This window comes from Pipra filicauda, unplaced genomic scaffold, assembly GCF_003945595.2.
Source record: "Pipra filicauda isolate LSUMZ 115617 unplaced genomic scaffold, ASM394559v2 scaffold283_size971201_pilon, whole genome shotgun sequence".
Taxonomy (NCBI): Eukaryota; Metazoa; Chordata; class Aves; order Passeriformes; family Pipridae; genus Pipra; species Pipra filicauda.
This window is the reverse complement of record NW_024104402.1, coordinates 281,673-309,193: the sequence shown is the minus strand read 5'-3', so window position 1 is coordinate 309,193 and position 27,521 is coordinate 281,673. Positions and strand designations below refer to the sequence as shown.

The 27,521-nt window shown below is 41.7% G+C and overlaps 1 protein-coding gene across 7 annotated transcripts in view; it reads right to left on the bottom strand.

Annotated features, from left to right (window-relative positions):
• The window catches only part of FOXN3 (forkhead box N3), a 208,259-nt gene that overhangs the window by 91,457 nt on the left and 89,281 nt on the right, over positions 1–27,521 (bottom strand). For all 7 annotated transcript variants that reach the window (XM_039382806.1, XM_027738698.2, XM_027738716.2 and 4 more), the window contains exon 3: positions 14,849–14,985. In XM_039382806.1, coding sequence (XP_039238740.1) covers positions 14,849–14,985 — 137 coding nt within the window. The remainder of the gene's footprint in view (positions 1–14,848; positions 14,986–27,521) is intronic.

Below are 27,521 nucleotides of genomic sequence, written 5' to 3'. Positions count from 1 at the left end.
GTAGATATTGCACAGTGCCTGCTACTGTCCTGAAGCCGAAGGGCATAACAAGAAACTCCATCTGAGGTATACATTGCTTCCATCATGACCCCAAGGAGTGCTCTAGAATTTAAATACAATTGTGACTACATCCACACTCTTGTTCACTACTGTACACCTGTAGGCATCTGCAAGTAGGTATGCTATGAAAAATACATTAGCATCAAAACCCAAAAATAATACAACTCATCTCACTGTCCTGAAAGATCAACCCTTCTTGTGGAGCATCAGTAAGAGACAAGGTGTCAGATGTCGAGACTCCTGCAGAAGCCAGCAAGCAAGACACACAAGATTCTCATCAGACTCAGGAATCTACTGCTACTGCAGAGAGGCAACACCAAAGATATCTGTGCAAGAAGGTATGCTCAGCCAGCATCTCACTATCACTGGACTAAAAAGCAGTCTGTTCCTCCAAGTACCTCCTAGAAATGGTGTGGGTACTCAACTGTCACACAGTAAGAACTTGTCATTTATCTCCAGTCACAGAAATTGATAGCAAGTATGAACACAGAGCTGCAATTACTATTTTAGTTTGAGATCAGGTGGTGTTTCAGTGGCTTTTGAGTTAAGATGGGTAATAATTATGCTTAACTCTGTGCATATTACAATCCTCTGGACACTAGGTTCCCCCAGCACTCTAAAGCCATCCACGATGCAACACCTGACCGAGGGATTCATGTTACAGAAGATTAGCTGGAAAAAGTGCATTTAAATTCTCCATCTCTTGAAAATGCAGTTTGCAAATGTGCTCAGGATCCATCGCTTATTTCTGTTTGCCTTTGTGTCACAAATTTCAGACAAAGGACTCTCCTTAGGTCATCCAATTCAGCTTTCTGCCAACAGAAAACTCCTTCTTAAAGCCAATTTTCTAGGATTTTATGGAGTCTGCTTTTCAGCCCTCTACCAGATGGATTTCAGACTATTTCCTTTAAGAGTTTAATTCAGTCTAACAAGTTCATTATTTGCACCCGGTCAGTGACCAAGGAAAGATAAGCCCGAGTCTGTGTGTCTCCTCCTCACATGCTATTAAAATGGCAAGTTTTCCATCCAAATGTTTACGTCTGTTCACAACAGCAATAGAACATCAGGAGAGAGACATCCCCATGAAAATCAACCACCTTGTCCATAGAGATACTGTTAACTTGTTTATGGCATCAAAACAACCTCCCTTTTCTACCAATTTGAAAACTGGTAACTAGAAGACAGCAAGTGGAGATCAGTTCATGTTGCCAGTCTCTTCTCCCCAGGCCAGAGTACCTTCACTGGTAGGAATGCTTTAAGACCTCATCCTTGACAAGTTCCAATACCTTAAAACACCAAATCCCCAGGATCACATTTACAGTGCAACTATACAAGTGACTTCACCAGCACAACTAAGAGAACAGTTTGCTATTGTACAAGGGCAGAGAGACCATATTAAAATGACTTTGCAAAGTAAAAATTAAGAAACCACACCAAAAAAAAACCCCAACAAACCTCCAAATCTAAGCCCAACAGCAAGTCTCTGCACGCAATCAGATGATACTGCTCCGAGGGTCCCCAGGCAGCTGTTTGAGAATTAGTCTGCCTGCCACTGTGACAGTCTGTGGTCAAAGCTCAAGTATGCTTCTGTTGTCTTAGACTAGCCAAAGGGTGAATTCAGTGGCAAATCCCAAGAGCTTGTAGAAAGTTTCCTTTGTCAGTTTGGGGTGTGTGAGGGGGTTAACTGATCAGACAGCAACTGTTAGTGGGGTTTTTAACTGTAATGCCTAAGAGTGCCACCCACAAAGTGCTGACCACTCTTCTCGGGGGCATCTCATAGCCAACACAGTGAACCAAGGATGGTAGATGGGAACAGAAATAGGCAAAAATTACCTTGCTGTTTTTTTTGTTTTGTTTTGTTTTTGGTTTTGTTTTGTTTTGTTTTTTTTTGTCAGTGCCACTCAGCACAAACCCAACTCCTAAAGTTCTTGCTCCATATAATTACAAAATACAGAGCTCATTGATACAACTTGCCCCGTTTTCAAAGCAGAGTTTCTATAGTAATATGTCAAAGGGTGACAGAAAAAGACCAGTTCTAACACTTTCTGAAGATATTTCCAGCCTCTTTTCCCTCCAAAATCTGAGCAAGTCTATTTCTATATCTGAAGGCAAAAGAGGCAAAAGCAGCAAAATATACTTAATAACCAAAAGATCTACATTGCTTTAGCAATATAGCTGACTGTGGCTCTTAAACTATCATGGAAAAGATTTGTTTGCATAAAACCTTCCTTATACATCATATTATACTTGCAAGCTGCAAAATAAAAGCTGGCTACTCCAGAAGCTTTGTTTGTTATTAATTCCCTTAAGTTTAGAAAATTATTTCATTCTAATTAATTGTTTTATTTATTTTTTCAATCTCACGAGAGAGAAATGGTCTTCTTAAACTTTCATATGCAAAACAGCTAAAGAGAGAACAATCTTTTATATAGAGAAGGAATTCCAATTAATAGAGATCTTAAATACTTGGGGAGCTGTTATGAATTTTGCCATTGATCAGACAGCTGCTTGGAAAACAAAAAAGCCTTTTCAGGAAAGTTACATAATTAAAAGTAACCCAATTCCTTCTTGTTTATATTTTTTCTCCATCTGCTTATCCAGATTAAATATAAAAATTAATGAAACCCAAATGATGCCCAATTCGCTAAATTTACATCTCTGTTTCATATACTTTTACTGGATCCTGCATCATGCACTAGCATCAGTTATGAAATCCCAGTGCTCCATGGGCATTTTAAAGCATTGTTACATTTTTAATAACTCAACCTTCAGTATCTACATTACTATGCAATTAATTTTTCTGAATTCCATATATTTTTTCTTAAAAAACACCACCCCTACCACACAAGACTAAACCCCAGAATTATATACACTTCTAAACGCTGAAGTGAAAGTGTCAAAACGAGAGTCTGTTCTGAGCATCTTAATTTTTCAAACTAACCTTAGGAAGTTCTCCATCAAACCTGTAACCACGGTTTGAATCAAATTTGTTTTGGAAGGATATATAATGGAATTGTGACAAAAACAGTTACAGGAAAAAAAAGCAGTGAGAGGCGTAGAGCTTTGCAATATTTATATCACTCGGGCAGACAACATAGAGAACCCATCAGTGAGGTTAAAAACTGCAGCGCAGAGAACAACTGACAACAGCAGTCAGGTATAAAGGGCCATAAGAAACAAATGCAAAAACCCACCAGCTGTATAGAGTTGGACACTGACTACTAACTTAAAAAAGGGCAGAATAATAAACTAGTTACTTCACTTTAACAAATAAAGTCCATGTAGTCCTGATTCTAATACCAAAAATATGTCATACAAGCTAATGAAAATTGAACAAGTGCACACATGCTGCAGCAAGCCAAGAAAGAAATACATTTACAATTGTATTAGCAAGACTCACTGGCTGTGCAATCTTGGATGTTTTAAGAGCAGAGCAATAAAAAATTACCATACATAACTGAAGTATACACATGAGCCAAGAGAGTGAGACAGTACTGGCAACTAACAGGAGGGGATTGCCAACAAAGCAGAAATGAGTCAGGATGGAAAGAAAGATCTTTTATAAAACTGATCCACACTCATATTTGAGTTGGCCAATCTCTTCACTCGTTCCCCTTTCACAAAAGAATAAAGGATCTTAAATCACAAAGGTAGAAACCATGATCCCTTATAAACAGATACACAGGTATATATGACAACCTAACCAACTTTACCCTGCACAGAGAGCTGGGCTGCACCCTACCCATGCTCCTCTTCTAGTATCTCCAAATTATTCACCAACAAAATTAACTTCTCTAATGTGTTTGCTAGTCAAACTGCTTACACAAACCCACTTCAGATGAGTTGTCTCAAGTAATTCTCCTATCACTGTTCTCTGAGTATTCGCTCTTTTGTAATGAAAATAGGTCACCTGCTCTAAAACAGTACATTTTGTTTCTAAGTGCAAGAGAGAGCAGCTTCCCTGGCGGCCAGGCTGCCTTTTGACATAAAAAGCACACTGCAGTATGTACACATACCTGTGCACTGAAACGCCAAGAGGTTTGCACATTTATCACTAAAACCACACACAGACATAGGGAAAAAAAGCCTCAGATGCAAAATGGGGAATCTTATCCAAAGCATAATAACATGAAAACAACTAAACTCGATGAAACCCACAGCCTGGTTAGTCCAGGGTTTCCATGACCTAGCGGCAGAGATTAATGTTTCACAGAAAGTGGAAGAGCAACATAAAGAAATCTGTGCTTGCTACTACAGCCCATGTGGACTTGAACTATTGGAGAGATTGATTTAAACCTAAAAGTCTCACAAGGATTAGTATCCTCTTCCAGATGTATTTATATTAGGTGTGGACACAGTTTAACAGAATTCCACCTTTTGGAGGACTACTGCTTAATCGTTATCCTCAGCATTCTCCTGTGGTACCATGCTCCACCAAGTAATTTACACCCTGCCTAACCTTCTCACCCCTATTTTTTTAACCAGTAGCCAAAAAAAAAAAAAAAGGCAAATGCTGCATTTTACAAACAGTTTCACAATTCAGAAACAGAACAAATGCCATCAATCAGCACCTCACACATACAGACTGCGCTCAGGGTCAACTGGAATGCTAAGAAAGCCAGCAAGAGTTTCTTGAAAGCTATGTAAAACACAGCCCCCAAATTCTCATTATCTTTAGCTGTACTAAAACTGCTTGACAGATTTTCTTTAAAAAACTGAGGGGCTCCCAAAATAAGGTCAAAACATCTGTGAAAAAATACAGTCCAGATAATCAAATATAACCTTCAGAGTTTCATCAGGGCTTTACTGAAAAAAAAAAAAACAAAACCAAGAAGTGCAAGTGCTGAGCACTTCTGTTTCGAAAGGGGAACAATCATTTTATCAAGCCACTGTAACACTGGACAGGCAAAGAGACATACATCTCACCTCCCGTCTTTTTACCTGGGGATGAACAAGTGAACATGTGAAAAACAGTCTGTGATCCCAGTCATAGAGGACTGTGTGGAGGATGGAAAATTCTCCACTAAGGATCCTCCAGCTCCTCCAAAAATCAGGTTTTTTATAAGTAGTTTATTCTGATGAAACAACCAGCTTGATTTTTCCAAGCCAAAATTTCAAACACAAGTGTAAAAAAGTTTTAGTATTAAAAAAGACTCTACGCGTTTTGTTCCAAAAGTTCAGAGTGAGATTTTAATACCATTTAAGCCTTTTCTTTTTTTATTCATCTGAACCATGGAAGTTCCTGTGAATGAAAACAAGTATAGCAAAACCTGCATGTTTTATTTCTATGAAACACAGTTCCATCAAAATAGGAGGAATATCACTTTTACATAGTAGGATCATAGAGAGGGCAGATTCACACACATTAAAAACTGGATACAACAGATACCCATGTGTCATGGCGATGGAGTTATAAAAGCCAGAAAAAACATCGTCAGTAACCACAACCTGCATGTGACACCAGACCTGAGCTGAGGCTTTATGGTGTCAGAAGTTAAGTCACATCTGATGATGACAAAAATCACGATTCAAGCATTCAAATACTAACAAACAAAATTATGCCAAAACTTACTTTATTCAAACAAACAGCTTAAAAAACCTGAATTCCCCATAAAGCATACCAAACTGAAGAGAGAGTTACTACACTACCGCCACACAGTATCCTGTATATACACATCTATATGCTGGGATATTCTAAGTACCCCAGAAAAAGTGAATTGCCTAATAAATATTCAAAAAGACTAATCCACTGAAACTTGTTTCAAGCTTTTTATCTTAAAATACATTATTACTAAAGAAATAGGACATCTGTGCTTTAAAAAAAAAATAATTTACAGAAAGACTGATTGATACTTTGAGAAATACTGGGTCAGATACACAGGCAGAGATTACGGAGACACCTATGAAATGCAATTACACTTTTCTTTTAACTATATATATATAAAGTAATTGGAAACACTACTGGGGCAAGCCCAGCTCAGCATGCAGGTGCCCCCTATGACTGGAAGATAAGGAAATCAGAGGATTTTGTTCAGGTCAAAGACCAGCTGGTCAGCCTGTAAGGTCTGAAGGTCAGTCTACCTTCCCCTTAAGTTCAAGGTCTTCCAACTCTCTGCCTGCTGACCCAGAGCCCAGGCTGAAGGTTCACTACCCAGCTCAGTTTTGCACTTGCGATGGGTAATGCAAGACTAGAAGGGCCACCTCGATCACCTGGATCCCCGTTGTTAGGATTTTCCACAGTCACACTGTGAGCGGCAACAAAACCTGTCCCTCTTACATTCTGCTTCCCACTAACGTCATGCAGAGAGAAAAGGAACTGATTCTCACTAGCAATGCTCATCTCCAAGGATATTTCTCTACGGACAATCAGCATTTTTATGGTCTATCTGTCACCTTCTGTTATGACCTGGGGAGAAGATGGGTCACCTGCAGTCAGTTCCTCCAACTCTTGGACTCTAGTGGACTGTCACAAGACAATAAGGAGCTGCCAAGCAAGTCTGCTTGGCCTCTTCCCTTAGCCAAAGCCTCTGAACCTGTGGCAGAACTGATATTCTCAGTGGAACATTGCATATGGAACAAATTGCTTACACAAATATTGGGAGTTTTTCATAAACTGCAACAGCTGCCTGTGTTAAAACATGTTCTCTATTACCTAATATATATTCAAATGCTAGGTGAAAGGATGAAAGGTCCATGCAGGTTTTTGTTTAAGACAGAGCTAAAATTCTTGGAAATAGCCAATGCACTTTACTGTTGTTTAAACAAATATTAAATAAACAATGAGAAGTTAAACTGTAAAATGTCTTAAAATCATAACCTTTACAGAAAAGCCAACCCTTACCTACCTTTGAAAGATTCTCAATTAATCAAAACAATTTTTATTCACAGAATGTTTATTACTATTAATAAGACACTAGACACTGCTCTGTGAATGTCAGTCTTACAACAGAACTAAAAATAAGGTGACCTTCCCTGTCAATCTTTCTTTATACAGGCACTAAAGCAAAGAAAGGTCCAATAGATAATAGAGAAGTGAATAAAATCTAGAAGAAAAAAAAAGAGAGTAATTAAAACTAAATTTAAAAATTTAACTTGAGTTCTGGAAATAAAAAAACTTTTTCTTAATCCAACAGCAGTAAAATGTGACATACTATGATACTATTTGCAGCTTCTCAAACTTCATGGGTGTGTTTTCAAACGCAAAAGTCAAATGATTTCCACTATGGTAATATTATATGATTAGCAAACACGATGTTCATGAAAGCCACTGTTCATCACACAAACCCTCGTTCCTGAGCCTTAATTTTCAACTACTAAAACTTCAGTGAACTGTTGTTGAACACTGCACAGGCTTCCCCACCCACACAACTGCTGCAGTTGTTACAGCAATGCAATGGTTATTAATGGGACGAAGGGTGAGAGATGGACTCACACTGCCAAGCAGCCAAAGGAGAGGTGTCCCCCAGGCTCTCTTTTTGCTACACCATGCGACGCACGCACTGCACAACCCGTGCTCTCAACGCACAGCACACACTCGGGGGACAGAAAAGAGGGATGAAGAGCTGCAGAAGACAGTCTCAGAAGCACAGCACTCACGTGATTCAAGTTTCTGAAGACAGTAACTAAGTCAATGAGGTCACTCTTAACAATTTTCATAGAGAAATACCCAGAGCTAGAGAGGGTTTTACAAAGTAACAAAAATTTCAAAACACATCCCTAGACTTTCCTTTTCCCATGGACTGACTGGAAATATCTATGGTACCATTCCAAGTTATCTTTGGAATACGGTTATATTTATCTACAGAAGGCACAGAGGAGGGGAAAAAGAGCCTAAGAAGCCAAGTAACTGGGAAGACTGTTCAACAAATGGAACTATGAAAAATAACAACAAAGCAAAGACCTGGTTTGTTTGCCTGGCATCTAGAGAAACATGAAAGGCTAAGAATGTTGCTTTGAAGTACTTTATCAAAAGTCTACACATGTGCAGACAAAACAAAGACTCAACCAAATCTTCATGTATTTGGCAAATGGGAAACGACATTTTTTCTATTTAGTGGGTATGAATGAGAAAGAATTGAAAACATCTCAGCTGAGAAGGCTCAGAAGCATTTAACTAATTTTGAGAGGAATGAAGATGTGATTAGAGGGTTATTAGTATTTCCATCAGCCATTCCTGCTGAGCACGAGGATGCTGCGGAAAGGATGCATGAAACTGCTGTGTGAAAGAGATGATAGACTCAGACTTTCTTCTCTTCTTTTTCTGTCCAGGATCTGTAGCCACCTTTCCCAACTTATCATTGTCCCCTACACCTCCCTCATACTATAAGATACTAAAAATAAGCACCTTTTAAAAGGTAAGAGTCGATCTGTTTTGTTTTCTGAAACTATGCTCAATCACTTCCTCTATCACAGAAGTCTAATGGCTAGAGAGCTGATAAGAATATGTTAGAAACCAAGTCCTGGATTGGCAAATCCTCAAATATATATGCACTTATCAGTGCGTTCACTCAAGCAAAAGTTCTCTTTTCCTTTGCTATTCACACCTGGCACCAAACTGAACCAATATTCTCTAACCTGCCAGAAAACAGACATAAAGCTGCATAATTCCAAAGTATAGATGCTCTTCAAATCAAGACATGCAATGGTGGCAGAGGGCACATTTTGGAAGAACTTGTGTTCTCTGAGACCTCTGAACTACAAAAATATCAAAACAAAAATTCCCCAAAGACTCCACCTTAACACCACACCAAGAGAAGAAAACTCCTTCTTACTCTGCCCAGGAAGTAAAATATCTAGGTCAATCTTGATAAAGTGGTTGTAACATGCACACAAATTACTAGTAGACTGCTCTATGGTCAGCTTCATTTCCTATTGAAAGCAAAAACAATAATACAGAATTAAATCTGTGTTTCCAGACTGCAAAGGACAACCAACTAATTCCTTTTCTAAGTTCTTTCTTGCAGTGAGACACCCTGCAGAGTCTTTCAGCGAATGGGTAAAAATCGTTTCACCAGCTTCACTAAATGGCCACAGAAGATAATTTCTGATCTCAACTTATAAAGTGTACAGATAGGAAGAATGCTTATAATTTGCCCAGTATGATAACCTACAACTATTGACTTTGATGCAGATTTAGCTTCAATAAGCAACTGCGAAAGGTCGAAGCTTGAGACAGTAAAATCAAACCTGCAAATATTTGAAGCAGTTGTTCCAGCAACAGCAGTTTCCTCAGCAGCCAAGAGCTGCCCTCGGTGGGGAACACGTGTCTCTTTCACATCCCTGTAACATCTTCAGCCTTCCCCAACCTGAGGGGGCTCTATGCAAACCTAATCCCGACAGCATGTGGCAGTGACTGCTGGGGGAGGTTTTGCTGCAGCAGTGTGCAGGGGGCATGGGGGACCTGGGGTGGGGGTGCAGCGAGGGCCCCACACAGGCACTGCCTGGGAGCTCCTGCCACAGGACTGCCCCTCACTCTCCTCACTGCACGTGGGAGGGCTCGTACTGCTGAGATGGAAGCAGAAAGCCAGGACTGACAGCACTAAGACTGTGTGTCTTTAGTCTCAAAATAGGCAAAATGCAAATGTAAGTGTGCCCAGGCCACCTCTCCTGCCATTTACCACAGGGCTCACAGTGATGGCCATCACTTTCTCACAGCGATTTGTGAATCTTGGATTTTCAGGAATACAGCTTTAGCCACCAAGTTTCATGAACTTTTCATTGTGTCTCTATGAATAAATCTCAAAACCCTAACCCTAACCCTAATCATCAAGTCCACTTTTCTTAATCTCTGTCTCCAGAAAAAGAATATTTTTGTCAGAAGGAGGTATCAAAAGACAAGACACTGGATAAGTGAAGAATGTCGAAAGAGCTCATGGCATTTTTTTTGGAACCCAGCAGCAGCAAAAAGTGATAAAGAGACTAAATTTGATAAAACAGAAGCCACTTTAAATGTTTTAAATTCCCGGCTAGCAATGTTTCATAAGACATGTAGTCACTCACATACCTGCAGGCTCTCTGTGATCCATTGGCCCACCCCTGTACCTACACTTCAACAGGGGAAAGGGAATGGAAAACTAGATGATGAAGCCATGCACATTTAAATGAAATACTGTTCTGGGAAGTGACTACACAAGCTGCAGAGGTGGTTTTCTGCTGACTCCCTGTGGGGCCTGTTTCCCCCCCATCACCAAGACTGCAGCACTGGTCAGGAGTCCAGCAGTGCAGCAGGATGGCTCGGCAGCATCCGCTCCACCAACCACCAGCAGATGCCACATACATCGACTGCCCTCCAAGAACCAAAACCATGCTGCAGGTGAGTTCTTGCTACATGTTTTCCCATCGGTTTCAGCCCTGCAAGGCTCAAGCCCTCTCTACAGAAGGCAGCCCAGCTGAAATGCAGTGATGCACGCCAGAGGAGGCATTTTACTGATAGGAGTGCTCTGATGTGCACAGGTGGACTTCATATCCAAAGTCAAGCACAAATCTAGTTCAGGACTAACTGGGATCTCAATTCTTCCTGAAGCAGAACCAAGCTCACCCAAGGAGTTGTTCCAATGGGAAGGAGCAAACTATTGAGGAACTCAATGAAGCCTTTATGAACAGGCAGGTTGGGGGGGCAGCACACAAAAGAAACACCTCTTCAATTTCTATCTTGGGTATGTTGGCAATTGCATCAGTTATAGGGCAGATGTGTCAACATTTGCCAATGCTCTAACAAATTACAATTAACAGAAAACTCTGGAAAAAAATGAAAAGCCATGAAATGATTATCCACAAGTCTATAAAGGGATCTAGAATACTCCTGGGTGGTCACCCTAATCTTCAAAGATTTTTTATTGCTCAGTGAAACTAATAATTTCTGTTATTTTAGATTACATTTTCTGATACTTTTCAGCAGCAGAAGGAGAAATAGAATTGAGAAATAGGCCCATGTAATACAGCCAGAGAAAAATCCATTCCAAGATCCCCTCTAAGCGCTACTGGAAGAGAAAATCCCACCCACGCTTCAGTTACAGTCAGGAAACTGGAAATAAAACATATAAATGAAATATCAGGGCACTGACTTGTATATTTACTTAACCAAGTTTGTGTCTACAAATATTTCAAGGTTGCTATTGCCAACACAATTGTAAATATTTAAAAAGAAACACATTAGACTAAAGTACTATTTTTGCGCACCAAGGAGAAAGGGTTTTTTTAACAACCATATGTATCGCTGTCAGTTCACTCTTGAAATTTATCATAAATTGCACTTCATGACATACACTTCAATCAGAAGAAACAGATAAAAATCCAAGGGGTTTTGTTTGTTTTTTGGCATGAGTGTTGTTTTTTAGGAATACACATCCAAACCAATTAAAATTAAATAATTCAATTTGCTATATTTTTCTTCTCTTCTTCCAGCTTACAGATAATCTTTGCCCCAAATTGCAGTAGCAATTCACACAAGTGAAGTCTGAAGTTCCTTCTTATGTACAAACACAGCAAGGTTGCCTTTTTCCCAGAAACTACAGTCTTCTATGCACGGAACTCAATGTAACCCAAATATCCTGGTTTGAGTTATGTTTTATTTCAAATGGTACTGGTATAAACTGACCCAGCCATCCAAACGTGTGTTCACATCATAAAACTCTTTCATAAAAGGTCCACCCTTTTAGGCTTATGCAGGAAGCTAAATTATCTGAGGTAATTAACTCTGCTCAGAAAAGGAGAATTTGTGTGTTTGGTGATCATCTTGCCTGGGATATTTTTATAATGCATTCCTCCACTCTGTGCTCAATTCAACCCTAAGCTGCTTACGCAGATACTAAACAGAACATGTGATTCATTTGTGCATCTTTATTCTTTTAAAACATCTGATAAAGACAAGCAATAGGTCAATTTGCCCCCCCTGGAATCGCAACAACTGACCCTTATAAATCTTGTAATTCTTCTAATTAATCCCATTCCCAGAGGCAGAAGTAATATTGGCAAATTATCTGGTTGCAGATATATTTCATTAATATCAGGTGACAGTTTCTCTTAGTTGTGGGTTTCTGCTATGTAAAATGGATGGACAGCAAAACCCCTGCCATCCAAGGATTTTTTCTATATGTATTGTCCTTTCCATCAGAAATATTTCCCTTGGAATTCGTTACTATGACAATTTATTGCTCTGCAGATCTGACTATGGTGGACTGGATTTACATTTTCTACTCTTACTGAAGTCTTTGTACACATGAGAAAGCAATCACACATCAGATTACTGGGGTTTTTTTCAAACACACACGGAATGTTAAACTCCTCGTGAATATATTGGAAATATACTCAAAAAAATACCATGTAACTGCCAATCCAGAATTAATTCAAAATTCACTGATAGCCTAGACCAGCTTCATGTTGATGTTTCACCAAACATTAGTACAAGAATGAATAAATAAACATTTTAGAATACTATGTGAAGATTGAGTTTTATTTAATAGTGGAAATGTTGAAAGGTAGTCAACTAAAAGTAATGGCAAGACCATAGTTTCTTCATACAAAAACCGGCCTCCTTTGAAACACAATACCTGTGTTTAAAAGGTATTTACTCCTGCAGTCACGCAAGCTCTTTGTTTTATGATGCAGTCGTTACAAGGAAGATTCCAAATTACTTGACAGCATAAGAGTGTCGCAGCAGCTCTGACATTCCATGGTTTCCAAGGAGAGGAAGTTTCCCTTTCAGTTTTGAGACTTTGCTAGCCCACTCCTTTTCCCTCGCTCAGAAGACAGCTTTGCCATTTGTCCAGCTACAAATGGGCATTGGTGAAAGCAGGCAGTCTTTCAAAACGCTTTCTTAAATCCCAGGCTGTCTATCACCTTCCAGTACACCTCTCCTCTCCCACTCATGAAAACAAGCCATGAGGTTCTGGACACCCACTCCACTGGAAGAGGGCAGCGTGAGTTTTACCCAAGGTCTGAGACTCTGCAGGCATCCTTTGCCCCACAGAGCAAAGACAGAGTGGTAGTGGGCCAAGGCTGTGCAGGATCAGGAGGGCAGAGCAGCGGGCACATGGCTGTGCAGGACACAGGGCAGCTGCACCACTGTGGGCTCCCTGACTTCCAGCCAGGGTGTCTCTAAGGGCTCATCCCTGCAAGTATTGCTCACAGCAGTGCTGCTGCATTGCTTCCTTCAGCATAACCTGAAAAAGCTCCTGCCAGCAACATCTGCCAGCAGATTGCACAGTGGTTCTGGCAAATCCAGCCCATGGAATCAACAGTTGCTTCAGCCATAAAAAAATGGGAGATCCTCTGGCTTTTACCTGCATGTGTATGCCGGATTTTTTTGTTTGTGGGGATTAGAAGAGATCAAAATCCCTCCATTTCTATGTCAGATGTGCATTACACTTCTACTTGATATGGCAATCTCTCAATAAATCTGTATGAGCATAATTAAAATACTCTTAAAAAGGCAGCAGTAACGATAAAGCGAGGCTCATGGAACACGCTTTGTTCAAATGTACAAATTACGATTTTAATCCACTATTTAAATTATTTATCTGTCCTTCTGCAGAGCACAGTAGTGAGGGTACTTCCACAGGTGGTGCTGGGGACAGTGTTTCCCCAGTGGCCCATGGGGCATGCAGGACAGCCGGGCCGCCGCCTCGGGAACCCCCAGGCCTGCCACCCCCCGGTTTCAGACCAGGGGAACCCCCGGCGAGGCGGGGGATCCCCGCGACACAGCGGCCGGCTCCGGGTCCCCATTCCCAGCGCCGTGCCGGGATTACTCGTTACCGCGGCAACGGCGCGGCCGGGCCCCGGCGGCCTCGTGACGCGCCAGCGCCGGCCCGGCCCGCGCGTTGCCGGGGAGATGCTCCGTCGCCACGGCGACCATCACGCCGCCCTGCCCGGCCGCTGCCCTGCCCGGCCGCCAGCCTCAACGATAACGCCGAAAAAACAATAATTAAAACAAACAAACAAACAAACCCCCCCACACCTCGGACGCCACGAGAGGCGTCTGCGTCACCGCTCAGTCCCGGCGCTGCTGCGGGCCCTGCTGCGGCTGGCCCCCGACACCTTCTCTAGGAGTGCGGGGCGACACGCGCCACGAGCAGCATTCCTGTCCCGGCCGTGACACCCTGCCAACGCTTGGAAAAAGTGAAGCAAAGAATTTCCATATTAGCAGCGAGGAGAAAGCAGTTCTGCCAAAGCCCAGTGCTTGCCTTCTCACTTGGCGGATGGCAGCCGTAGATTCTCTCTCTTTGCAAACGTTTGTCATGAAAGCCAGATCAAAAAATGCAAAACGAGTGGAAAAAACCCACCCCACGTCTGTTTCACTGAAGCAAGGCAGGCAATCCGGGCTGACCCCAAGAGCCAGCACTGGTGCCCGTCACACAAGGGCTGGTCATACCATCTGGATACAGGGCTCACCTGGACACCTCCCGCCTGCACAAGCAACACCAGCTGTGTACTTCTCTTGGGAGAAAAAAACAAGCCCATCTCCACTGAGCGAGGGTACTGCGTTTTCATAATAGGGACAAGTGGCCACTTCAGTGCCCTCCATTTGCTTATATGCACTTAAATTTCAGGCATTCTTTGCCAAGTGGCTCTGTGGCTCTGGCAGGAAGGCTGCAGGCTCGCTGATGCCAGGCAAGGGCATGGCAGGTAAGGTGTCCTGGATATAAGGCAAGGCTGCTGCCAGCACTCCTGGGCTTTCTTCACTAGCCCAGTTCCAAACTGCATCACTTAATTACAATGAATGTCTTAGCCAGGATTCACACACAACATTGCATGAAAACATTTAGAGTTATAAAAAGCATCTAGTTCTTACCTTTGATATGCCTGAGGAGATGTGGGAGGTGTATTGAACACATGCGAATATGGGTGATAGGGTGTCTTTTTCAAAGCCTGAATAAGATTTTGTCTATATTCTGGGTCTATACACCACAAGGACCCCTTTCCAATACTCTGCGAAGAAAAAAGAATTAAAAAAAAAATCAAATATTTGATCTAATGGCACAGCCTTATTTATTTAGCAGTATTTGTCAGCAGAAGCAGTGGGTTTGGGTTTTTTATCTGACAGAAGTGAACATAGTTTGCTTGCCAGAGATTATCGCTCCATTAATAATGTATTGCAACTGTATGATTTAAATCACACTTCTGAGGGGGGAAAAAGTAAGAATGAATGTTTGGCTGCTCTTTCCCCCCTTCTCTCTTGTTACTACTGAATATGATTTATTAATATCTGGCAATTTCCCCATCACCTCATACTGGAAAAATAAGAAGCTACAGTTTAACTGTTAAATGGAAACTTTTAAGAAAAGTATCTTCTTTTTGGAAGTGATTTTCTTTTCCTTTTGCTGTTATACTAACAAGAAACAAGGTTAAGAAGGAGGGGGTTAAACACCCCAGCAACTGTTTTAAAAATAAAAGGACTTTATCCTTCAACCCACATGACATCAATGCCATTATACTACAAGAGGAAATTAATCATCTTTTCTCCCCTGAGGGGAAAAAAATACCCCAAAAACCCAAACCAAACCAACCAACTAAAAAAAAAAAGCCCATAACCATTTAAGCGTGTTGTGAAACTGTGATTGGCTAAAACAACAGTTACTGTAGTTACCCTTTCTGGACACACAGAGCAACACAAGTGGTCAATCTGTAAGGTAAAGACTGAACTAAAATTCAGTATTTATTCTGCAGTTACAAGCAGTGAAATTTCAGATCTTGTCTCAATTCCATCAGAGGTCAGGCTGAGAGGATATTTTTAATTGTTTTGTGTGAGTTCTCAAACACATGAAAACAACTTTCCCTCAGCTTCACTATGAAAGCATACAGAATGATAGCTCAGGAGGAACCTTGGTCTGCTTGAGCATAATAAAAAAACCCACCAATCCTAATTGTTGACTGAACTCCACTGGCAGCTCTCAAGGCATTAAGATAAGTTTTTATGGTAAATGATGATGTTTTCTGGGACAGGTGGGGGAGGCTGCATTACCACCTCTTGCCACTTTTCAATCCAGGATCATCCCTTTTCTCAGCTCCAACTTCTATCAGTGGAACAAGGCTCTCAGTTCACATGTTAAAGAAGAAACACCCAGACACAAACACAAAATCACACCAGAAGTGGGATATAACTTTCTTAAGCCATAAGGAAGACCAAGAACAGACAGTTGTTTCCTTCAAAAACTTACCATCTTTGCCCTACCACCTCCTAAATGCTCCTCTGCCTCACCAACAGCTTTAGGATACACAGTGCATTGCAATATGCTAAGTGCTTACAGACCTCCTTCCAAGCATACAAAGAGAGCAAATCTGCAACAAATTCTCCACAAAAACAAATAAATGGAAGAGAAAAATCTTCCCCAATGCCACTGGATGGCTGTGTGGGTGCACCCAGGAAGTTCACAGCACCATGTGAAACTTGTCTCCAAAGAAAAGTAGACGGGGTGGCACTACCCACAGGAGCTGTAACAGCTTTCTGTCAGAAACAAGCACGGCTGCTGGAGGGGATGAAGAAACCATTCTCTGCATGCTGCTCTGGGGGAGCAGAAACATGGGGCCAAGCCTCTTTCAGGATGGCAGGGTTCAAGCCCATCTCCCCCATTACTTCCCAGGGGTGCCCTACCACAAGGCCACAGAAGAGTCTAAGGGAAGACATCTTCCAGCTCTTGAAGTGAAGCAAGGCCCTTGCATAGCCAGAGATCAAGATTCAAAGGGCTAGAGAGAGACTCTCTTGGACTCTCATCTCAGTAAAGCACTACAGCTGGTGACTGAAAGATCCATTGCTGGTGTCAGTGGTGGAAGCTGTGCACCACACATCTCAAACCAGTTTGCAAAAGAAGGTTGTTAGGCTTAGCCTTCTTAAATATGACACAATGAGCCAGACACTTGACACGATAAGCCTAGTAAGTGACTTTTTTAGGCAAAGGACAGAGTCAAAAATAGAATCCAAACCTCCCAAATTCCACTTCCATGCTCCATCCAAGAGCCAGACGAAGAACATAAAATTTCCTTTTAAGCAAGCAATGTGCAAAACTAGAAATGTTTTTTCAGGAGAAAACCTTCGTTGGATTCCTTACTTCTTACAGCATGGGACAAGCCGGGGAAAGAAAAAAAGCTACACTTAAATACCATCTACCTTACTTGTACTTACTGGAACACAATATATTGTTTCCAAACTTCTCTGGTTTTTTATTTACTTCCAAGATAGACTTTTCATGTACCTGGAAGAGATTACTCCCCAAAACCATCAGAGTTAGTTTAAGCTGAGGGCCTTATAATATGAAGTCACTAGTGAAGAGTAACTTCAAAACCTTTCATTACAGTTAAGATAAATTTGTTTGGCTTGCCTGTATTCTTGCAAAAGCCAAAAATAATCTCACTGAAAAACCGAAACTCTCTCTCACAAAAAGTATTGAGAACAATTACACTCCATGTTAAAAAAAATCACTGGGAAGGCAGATTTGCTATATTTTCACTGCAACTGAGCTAACTTATAATATACCACCAAAACCAAATGCAGTTTAAGGCAAAGCTCGCCAACCACGTAAAGTTCTCTTTTAAGACACTTATTTTTGTTTTTCTACAATCATGTAAGAGAGCAGGAATAAAAAGAAAGCTTAAGGGTCATCCAGTTAAGAATCCTTCTTGACTGTTGGGAGGCAGGAAGAGCTTCATTAGCTCTCTGTTTAGATTTGTCATTAGTCTTCCCATACACAGAGCAATCACAGGAAAGGAAATCACTGGCGCTCAGACCCCTCGCTTAGTGATTAATTTCCATCTTATGACACTTGGTGTGCTGCTTCACTACCTCCTCCATGCCAGAAGTCAAAAGTGACTCCAATCAAAAACCAGCAAGGAAGGGTCAAAAAAAATAAATCCCTGGATTACATTTGTCTCCCAGGCAACAAGTAACTGAGGAGTGGATAACAGCCCCCTGATCATCTCAGCATTGGAGTGCTTTCAGACCTCCTGACACGCTCCCAGGGCCAGGCACAGCCACCTCCCTCCTGCCAATCACAGGTTACAGCTTCTGCATTCATTCCTGGTTAAGGTTAATAAAAACAAGGGGAATGTTACTACAAGTCCCCTTCACATTGTCCAAGAGTACACTACAGTTGCATGTAAACCATTTCAGAAGTGTTAATAGGGAGAGAGAGCAACACAAACTTACCCCAGAGAAGTTTATGACTGAAAACTCTATTTTAAAAAAAATCCTTTTCTACTAGGAAATTGCTAGTCCTTTTTATGTCACTTACTATATATGTAGATTGTGCCATGATATTGTGTACTAAATCCCAATTTATTAATACATTTGCTCTTTCTCATATATACAATTCTGATTGCTTCCCAGCCATTAAAACCCACACATTGCCATGAAAAGTTACATGGTACGCTCAGTGTTCAGTCAGTTTTTCTCCCAGTGGACTGCATACAAAAATTTTAAATCCTACTTTACACAATCTATTAGTATCTAAATAAAAATGTTTAGTCGTTTTTCAGTAGAATTGAAAAAAAACCTGAAATAATTAAAATGCTGCTTGTCAGCTCTTTCAGTTGTTACAGCTGGGAATAAAAGCATTACCCACTATTAAAACTCCTCATGATAAAGATTTTGCTTCCATATACCTCACAACTAACTGCCCGGTCTTACGTATCAGATACTGTCTGCCTGAAGCTCAATTAAAAAAAAAAATTATGCATTGAGCTCTTTCCAAGACCAATGGCTGGGAAAAAATACATAACCCATCTATATAAAAATTCCAAATAATGTTTATTTGAGGAAATTTGTTCCCTGGTTATTTTAGCACAGACTTGAAATGTGTTAGGAATGCAGCTTTTTCCCCCAGATTTGTTCTTTTCATTGCCATAAAAACAGTCTGGCCAAAAGAAAGCTTTGAGAAGGGAGCAGATAGAGGAACCACAGAACATGTTGGCTCAGGAGGATGTTGGCAATTCCGAATTTTACCTTCTGAAGCTCTGGTAATACATTCACTTTGAATCCACACCAGGGAGGAGCAGCTCCAGATGCCCATATCTCCCACAGCAGCAGTATCACCAAGACGGTCCCTAAGGGAACAGACCCCTAAAAAAAAATCTCCCAAAAGGGATGTAGTGGGTGGAGGAGTCCTCCCATCTCCTGCTGCTTCCCTGATCCTCGCTGCACTGTCTTCCTCCCTAATGTCTCGCATATGTCTGGCCTTTCTTCCACAAGCCCATTTCAAGTCATTTTCTTCAAAGAAAACTATTCTGCTCACACAATTTGATGTCATTTAAACTTATTAAGCTGGCTCACATGAAGGGTCTCATGAGCATCCAGAGCTGCTGCAAAGCAGGGGATGGGTGTGGAGAGCCAGGGAGGGGAATGGAAGCTCTCCCCTTCTGCAGCAGGAGGTGTGGTGACACCTCCATGCATCTCTTGGAACAGTACACTGAGAAAAGAAAAACAGGACTCTGGCTGGACACAAAGCAGCTTGTAACATGAATGGGAAAACCAGTATAACATAGGGCAGGAGTACAGGGGAGAGCTGAGGTGAGCTGGGCAGTAAGGCTGGCACACAGCCCTGACAGAAAGGCCAGGCCATGCATGTGAGACCAGAGACACCAAGATGCTGGGCACCAACATAGGGGTAGACTGGGAGGAGAGAAACCAAAACAAGACCCATGGGTGACCCCACAGCTCTGCACAGGCACCTAGGTTATGCAGCAAGCTGAGAATTATTAAACAACAGTTTGAGTTAAAGACCTTGCTACTCCAAACAACAGCTCTCCACTGAGCAGATCTGTCCTCTTACTTCTCCACTACCAAATGAGGAGGGGGATGAGTGGCCATGGCTAGGCTCTTCTCAACAAAACTATCAACAATATGAATCAGGCATATGGCAGCTACACAGGCTGAAGTGGTACAGATGTACACCATCTGAGAAATATGTCATGCAGGCTACAGGGGTACTTCAGTAACCATAAAAGCAAACAGAAAAGGCAGAGATTTCCTATTATTCAAAAAAGGGCATTTCCAACTAGCATCTGCAGCCTCAAGCTATCAAATCTTGAAATCACACCACTGTGACATCTGTCCCTGCCTAGCTTAGTGCAAGTTGCTGCAGTCGTTAACACACGACCTGTGAATAACATTAAGGACACCTTAATGCAGTGATGAGGAACCTACCTTTCAGTGTCAGTATTCACCATTACATATCTAGTTTTCTCTCAAGGATGAAACCTACTATTGTTACAGGAGGTGACCTCTTTGCAAGTAATAATGGAGAGATTATTGGGTATCAAAGGTTCTTACTCCAAAGAAATACTTATCCTGAGCTTATTGTGTCCAGTTACACTGCAACAGCAGGCTTGAAGTAAACCTTTCACACAGATTTGCCACCAAGCTAATCCATGGGAATGCCAAACAACTTCTACAGGTGTCCAAGTATTTTATGAGCACAGAAGTGTTTCTACAGGATCAAAAAGAATTGGAGGATAGAACTATCCATATCATCACAAAATTTAAAACAACCATTTGACTAACTACAGCCAGGACCAGAACCTGAAATAATAATTGTTTTAGAGCAGAAACACATTTCTGAACTTCTATGTCTGCACCACACCAAATGTAGCAGCACTAAGCCATCAGCCACCTTTTCACAGACTCTGTGTCACTGCTGACTGCTCGCACCTGCGCATGAAACCTCTGGGAGTGGTGAGAGCATGCCCAGGGCCGTCAGGCAGCAAGGACCTGCACAAGCGCTCAAGAGACTGCAGTCACCCACAAGACAGCAATTCTGGAAGCCTTGATTAAAATGGGTTTCTGGTTGGTTCCCAGGAAGAGCAAACTAACATCAAGAATTCCTCCTAAACACAAATTCCCCTTTTCTAACCTTCTAACAAAAATGTATTTAACAAGAAAAATGAGGCATTTTTGTGAGGAAACAGAGAAGCAGGAGGAAGGGAAGTAAAATACTTTCTCAGTTGCACCTCATGACCCCCTGCCTTCCGCTCTGAAATACACTGAGAGGAACACAATAATCACTGCAAAATCCACCTCAAGAGAGAATGACTTGCTTAAATAACTTTTTGCACTATGCAGAGAAACTGCCAAGTGACTTAAAAGCCATTCCACAATACAACATCAATTACATATCCTTCACCAAATATGTCCCTACTCTTGAAGGTCTGCAAACGCCGTGCAGGCACTATGAGAAAAAAGTGCTTCGTGATTACAAAATTCACAAAGGCTAGAAAATGCAAGCCTGCTGTGACCACTGATACTGATACTGTGTTGAATCAGCACTGCAACAGCCAGGGCAGAGAGGTTTTTCAATATCCAAAGAGAACTTGTGCAACCAGGAACACTACTCAAAGGCCAGCTATGTGCCATTCACTTGCAGACAGTGATGACGAGAAGAGAGTGCCTCACCTTTTTCATTCAACTACCTGTCCCTCACATTAGTATCATGCTACTCCAAATGAAGGGTATAACTGCAAAAATAAAACCAATTCAGAACTGTAGTTCCTTCATCTACATGCATCAGAATTAACATACTAATATCAAAACTTGAAAGTGATATTACATAATAAATTTTAAACTATTTGGCTGGCAAATGCTCAGGAAGAGTTAAGATTAGATGCCGAAGTTGGTCTGCCAGTCTGTCTAAAATTGTTGGTTATCTTTGCTCATTGGTATTTCAAGTTATTAAGAAAGACAATGTTGCTTGCTCTGCTTTCCTACATAGATTCTCCAGTTGGAAATAGTTTTTTGTGGGTAGTCACAGATAACAGGAAAACTTTATCCTGTTTACTTTGTACCTTGCATGAGTTTAGTGGGTTCTCTAGAAATGAACAATGAAACAAATTAAGTAATTTGCAGAAAGACACAAAGCATTGAATCATCTGAGGTCAGCTAGTTTTTGTGGGGGTTTTTGTTTGGTTTTGGGTTGTTTTTTTTTTTAAATTAAGAAATTCTTAAAGAAAGAAAAACAAAGCCACTGCCAATGATTCCTATTATTACAAAACACATTCCTCAGATTTACTGCAATCTCACATAAAAATTACAAAAAACTATTCATGCAGTTTAAGGGTAGCTTTTCTTCATTATCTTTTAACTTTTCTAGCACAGACCAGTGAAATTCTCTATGTCCAGCTTTAAGAATTGCACTATAGACTCTAACTACACTTTATGACAGTGACAACTGCATATTAAGCATTTAATTTTCATAAACCCTCACAAAAAATCCTCCTGACCTATGAACTTAAGAGAATTAGAAATTTCCCCTGCTCTTCCAAGGAAGGTTTGGCAATGTTATGTGCCAGCTTGACACCAAGAGAAAACTAAAGTAATATCTGCATGCAGCATAACAAAACCTTCACATCCATTTCTCCTGCACACTTTCAACTTTTTTTTCAGTAAAGTAGCTGTCACAGCTCAGCTCAAACAACAAAGGTGAAAAAGAGTGAAGAGACTAGCTAAAACACAATTACATAATCATAAACATATGTTGATTTAATGCCTGAAATTAAAGGTTTGATGGGAAAGATTGCTGAAGTACAGTGTTCAACCCAAGTAAACCACCTGCATCAAGAACCCACCAGCATTTCTCAAGAAAACAAAATGTTGGGGCTTTTTAAATCCTATTTTGCTCCAAGTAAAAACATCCATTACTTCAAATCACACAAGTCCAAGTCTCTGCTTTCACACTCACCTCTTCGTATTTTAGCTCACTTGCTCAGTGAGATACCCCAGACACCAACTCAGCCATCAACCTTTTAACCCCCTGGTTTGCCATTAGGAAAGTGGCCTGGTTCTTCCTCAAGTGGTGCAGCGGCATAAACCATCTCCATGTCTCTGCTCTCCTTTCAGTCACAAAATGGGGACTTCTTTCTGACTGGAGAGGTTGGGTGGGTAAGTTACTTCCCTGAGAATGGAAGTACAATTAGAGTGGAAAAAGACTACTTTGTCTCAAAATGAAATAAAACAAAAAGGAAGCCAAGCATACAAATAAACAATGATACAGGAATAAAGAGGCTAGACCAGCGCTGTGAAGTAACAGCTGAGAAAAGGGAAGGCTGTGATATTCCACAGTCAAAAAAACCCAACCTATTTCAGAGGCAAGATGCAATGCAAGATCCTGCAACACAAGAAAGTGCTACCAAAATGCACACTGTCCAGTGGTCTTCTAATATTAAAGGAGTTCAAGTCTCACCAGCACAAGACATAACCAGAAATTTTCCTTGTACCTCTGGGTTAATGTGTGCTATCAGAGTGAAGGGCCCTGCTCCCTGCAGTGGTGCCTTCAGAGGCTGCCCACCCCTGCCTCCCACCCAAACCTCCAGAGAGACCCCTGTAAATAGTGTCACAGGCACAGGCACAGATCCTAAGGCCTTGTCTACCTGTTACGGGTAGAGCAAAGAAACAGTAGGCACAGGAGTGACTGTGTTCAGGTTTTACGCAAATGAAGACGTTTGTGGGCTTTTAAGCAATTTTTTACCTCAGTACTTCCCCTCATGAGTACAGAGAAGTCAGAAATGTCTTCTAGACACCCAGCAAGTCTGAGCTGCTACCAAAGACTAACAACCCAAAGCACATCCCTAGAGTCCAGGCTCCTGATCCTGGCAAGGGGCGCTTCAACACTGGGTCTAGAACAATTCTCTACCATTATTTCAACCACAGTGACCCATTGCCAGGTAACACCACGGGCACAGCTATTCCAGTGCTCCTCCAGCACAGCAGCACCTGTCCATTAGTACAGGTAAATTCGCATAAAATGACTGCCTACAGCCAGCAGTGCATCTCATACCACATTAGCTTCCCACTGTTCTCGTCATAAAACGATTTCTCCAAGAGGCTCAGGAGGTGTTGCATTATGTCACCCAACTCCAAGAGTCATACTTAGCTTGTTAAATATCTCCTTGTTGAGTTTACATGCAAACCACCCTATAAAGCTATTAGGCTGCCACACAGAAATCCTGCAAGCAGCTGAATAAAGCAGAATCATTAACTGCCCTTAAACAATGCCTGGCTCCTATATAAAGTAGATCTTGTTTCATGCTAGTGCCTAGCAACCCCAGACATCCCCCAAAGCCTCCCCAGGCTAGGCAAAGTCCGGGCGCTGAAGAAGACAGGCTGTGACACTGCAAGGAAGGAACAAAGTGCAAGATCAAACAGGGAGACTGGGCTGGGAAAGCAGGAGCACCCAGAAGACAAGCCTGTCAGCATGACGGGGCCATCACAGGCACACTTTGAGGGAGATTAGGCAGTAAGTAGCATTAATAATGCTCTTTCAGCCTATAGAATTTCTGTGTATACATGGAAAGTGTAATTATCCCTACTCTATTGAAAAGAAAATTGAGGAGATGCAGAAACAAAAGAATAAAAAAGAAGTTCTCAAGGTCACCAATAAAATCAAAGGCAAAAAGGAAAAAACTCCTGAGACTCCAGCCTATTTAGTGGGGTATGCTAATTTCGTATCAGAGGTGCACTCATTCAAATACTCACTGGTCATCTGATACTCTTCATATTATCTACATTATAAAATTGGAAAAGACACAAATTGCCTTTTCTTATAAATATATAGTTACATTGGATATGGAAACCTAGGGACAATTTTAAAACACAACCCTTCACACAAGAGATATTAAAAAAATTATTCAACACTTATATCTGTGCTAAAGGTTTGCAGGTCATTTTTTGCCTATTGGTGTATTAATGATGAAATTAGCCAGTGGGTGAATTTCCAGGGGAAAGGGTTAACAGCTAGCAGAAATGGGTAGGAGGGAGTAAGTTGCACTAAATCCATTAGCAGTGACAAATAAAAACAGAAATAAGGACGACCTGACAAAAGCTAATGGATTTGCACCATTTCCCCCATAACCGTCTATTTAATATACGGTTTTTCCTTGCTTAGTATTTAATATTGGTTCGCACGATGAATTGAGGAGGAACACCAAGCACTTTGATAAATGGTTTGAGAGGCTCCCTGGATGTGGGGTTTCCAAGTATCCCTGGGCTCTTTACAGAAACAAAGCTGTGCTCCATCCCAAGCTCTGCTCAGCCTCCTCAACAGATCACTGTCACCTGCAGCAGGCATGGACTGAAGAATGACTATCCTCCTGCAACAGAGACCTCAGTTTTACCCCACATCCACGAACATACACGTTATTTCTGCTACTTACATATACATTCTACTCTGCTTGTGCACCATTTCTACACTATCATTTCTCTTTCCCTCTCCTCTTTCTCCTGATTGAATGAAATCCCAGAAAGCAAAACAAAACACATGCTGCAGACATCCTCCAAAATGAGGCAACTCTTGACTGCATGTGAAGCCTTCATCTCGCTCACACAGCCCAAATCACCACAAACTCATCAGGCCAGGGCCTGGCTTCAGAAGCCTCAACAGCGCAAATGTCATAAGCCCAGACCTCATGGACTCAAAAAAACCTGGGACTTCACCACGACTTGGCATTTTTGCAAGCAGCTTACACCAATTCTCCTTCCACCCAAACACCAGGTACTATCACAAGGCTCTGGAGAAATGTCTCCTAAATTAGACAGTAAGATCAACGGCTCTGCAATGAAGACAAACCAGGGCAAGACCTGTTTAGCTCCAGGAGCAAACCAGCCTCCTGTGGGGAGGTCAAAACCCAGCTGCACCAGTAAGCACACTCCCTTTTAAACACTGGACACTCTAGTGGGACTAGAACTGCAGTGCCTGTGGGAGAGGGCTTTCCTCACCTGGTGGGATTTGGCATCTTATTTTTATTGTAATCCAAACCAAGCAAGAAATTCCAGCTGAGAGCCACACCACTGCAACCTACACATGGCCAGACAGAGAGCAGCAAGCCCTCGCCAGGCCTGTCTGCAGAGTAAGAGCACCACCAACTACGGCACTAACCTCTTCCTGAGCCTTCTGGAGAGCTGGCCACAAATGCCTTGCCGTGAGAGTCACAGCATCAAAGCCTTCCAGCATGGGGAGGCTTCGGTCTCAAGATGGCAAGAAAATTACATACCCCGGCAGAGATATCCGCCCGTCTCCACTGACTGCCATGCTGCAGGGTGATAAAAGCACCCTCTCCCAATCCCAGCTGTACCTTTGGTCTCTGGCAGCAGCTCTACAGCCCATCTGTGCACAAGTGCACAAAGTTTCTTCCCACATCAGATGGAGACGGCTCGAGACAGCCAGGGCCACGGGAGTACCACAAGTGCCAACAGGAGACATCGTGGCATGTGGATTAAGTACAGTGTGTCCACCCTGGCAGCAAGCACAGTCCCTGGCCCTCCCTGCAGGTATATGGCATCAGCACCCACTGTGCCACAGCTGGGGAGCCTGCACCCAGCATCCTATCATGGTCAAGGTCAGGGAAGGAGAAATGGCAGAAATTGTCCTTCTCAGCAGAAGGATGTGGTGGCAGGGGGTAAAAGAAAGCTACATTGTCAGCTCTCATCCAAGTCATCCTCAAGGTGGAGTAAGTTAAAAGGAACAGCAGAGGAACGTCTCATTGTGGGAGCCATTAATTCAGATGTACTCACATTTGCGCCCATTTTTACTTTAATTCTGCTGCAGAAGCACGGGTTTGTAAAAAGGGTAAGAAGATGAACTTGCTTAGCCTCAACATTTAATTCACAGTAAACTTCATTAAAATTGGAAGAGGATTCCCTTTATTATTTTTCTCCACACAGCCATCTCAAAAATAGACTTGACAATTACAGGGGGGTTTGTCTTGGGGTTTTTAGGTGACTGCATTTTTACAAGCATGACTACGTGGGTTGCAACTAATAAACTGGTAAATGCAGCAGATGCAACAAAGTTTGGCATGAAGAACTCCTGCAGCATGAGCCACTCAATCAAGTGTATTTTAGAATGGATAATTAATACTGCATTTCAGCTTCCCTGAGTACCTCTACCAGTAAAACATTTGAAAGTGTAGAGATAGTTTATTAAACACGGTAAAGTGATTTCATTAGAAAAATAAGATGTGAACTCACTGGTGTTATGGACTTAAAGTAAAAGAGGAACATTTAAATCTACAGTTTTTCCAAGGAAGCTAGTAAGTCCCTTATCAAGACCTACAGTTTGGCAAGAATAGGATTCACAGGTTTATTCATGTTATTTCCTGGGTAGACTAGTTCTGCATTAGCACAGCATTAATCAAAGTCTAAATACTTAAGAATCCTGACTTAATATAGATTCTTCCTCTGTTTAAAGTCTACCTCATTTTTCCAGATGCCATTCCAAATCCCACAATGATTTTGCTATTTCATACAAACAGCAAAGGAAGAGCAGGTTTCCTCAAATTCACAGAAGAGAATCAAAAGGCATGTGATGGAGGCAGCAGCAGAGAGCCAGCCTGCAAACTCACTGAAACAGACCCAACAGAAATAGAAATGTCACTCCTCAGGGCACTCGTTCAGCTAAGCTGGTAGCAAACAGGATGTGAGCATCAGTCACTGTGTGCAGATAAGAGGTTATTCAGAATAGCAAGTTCAGGCACAGACTGGGTCTTTT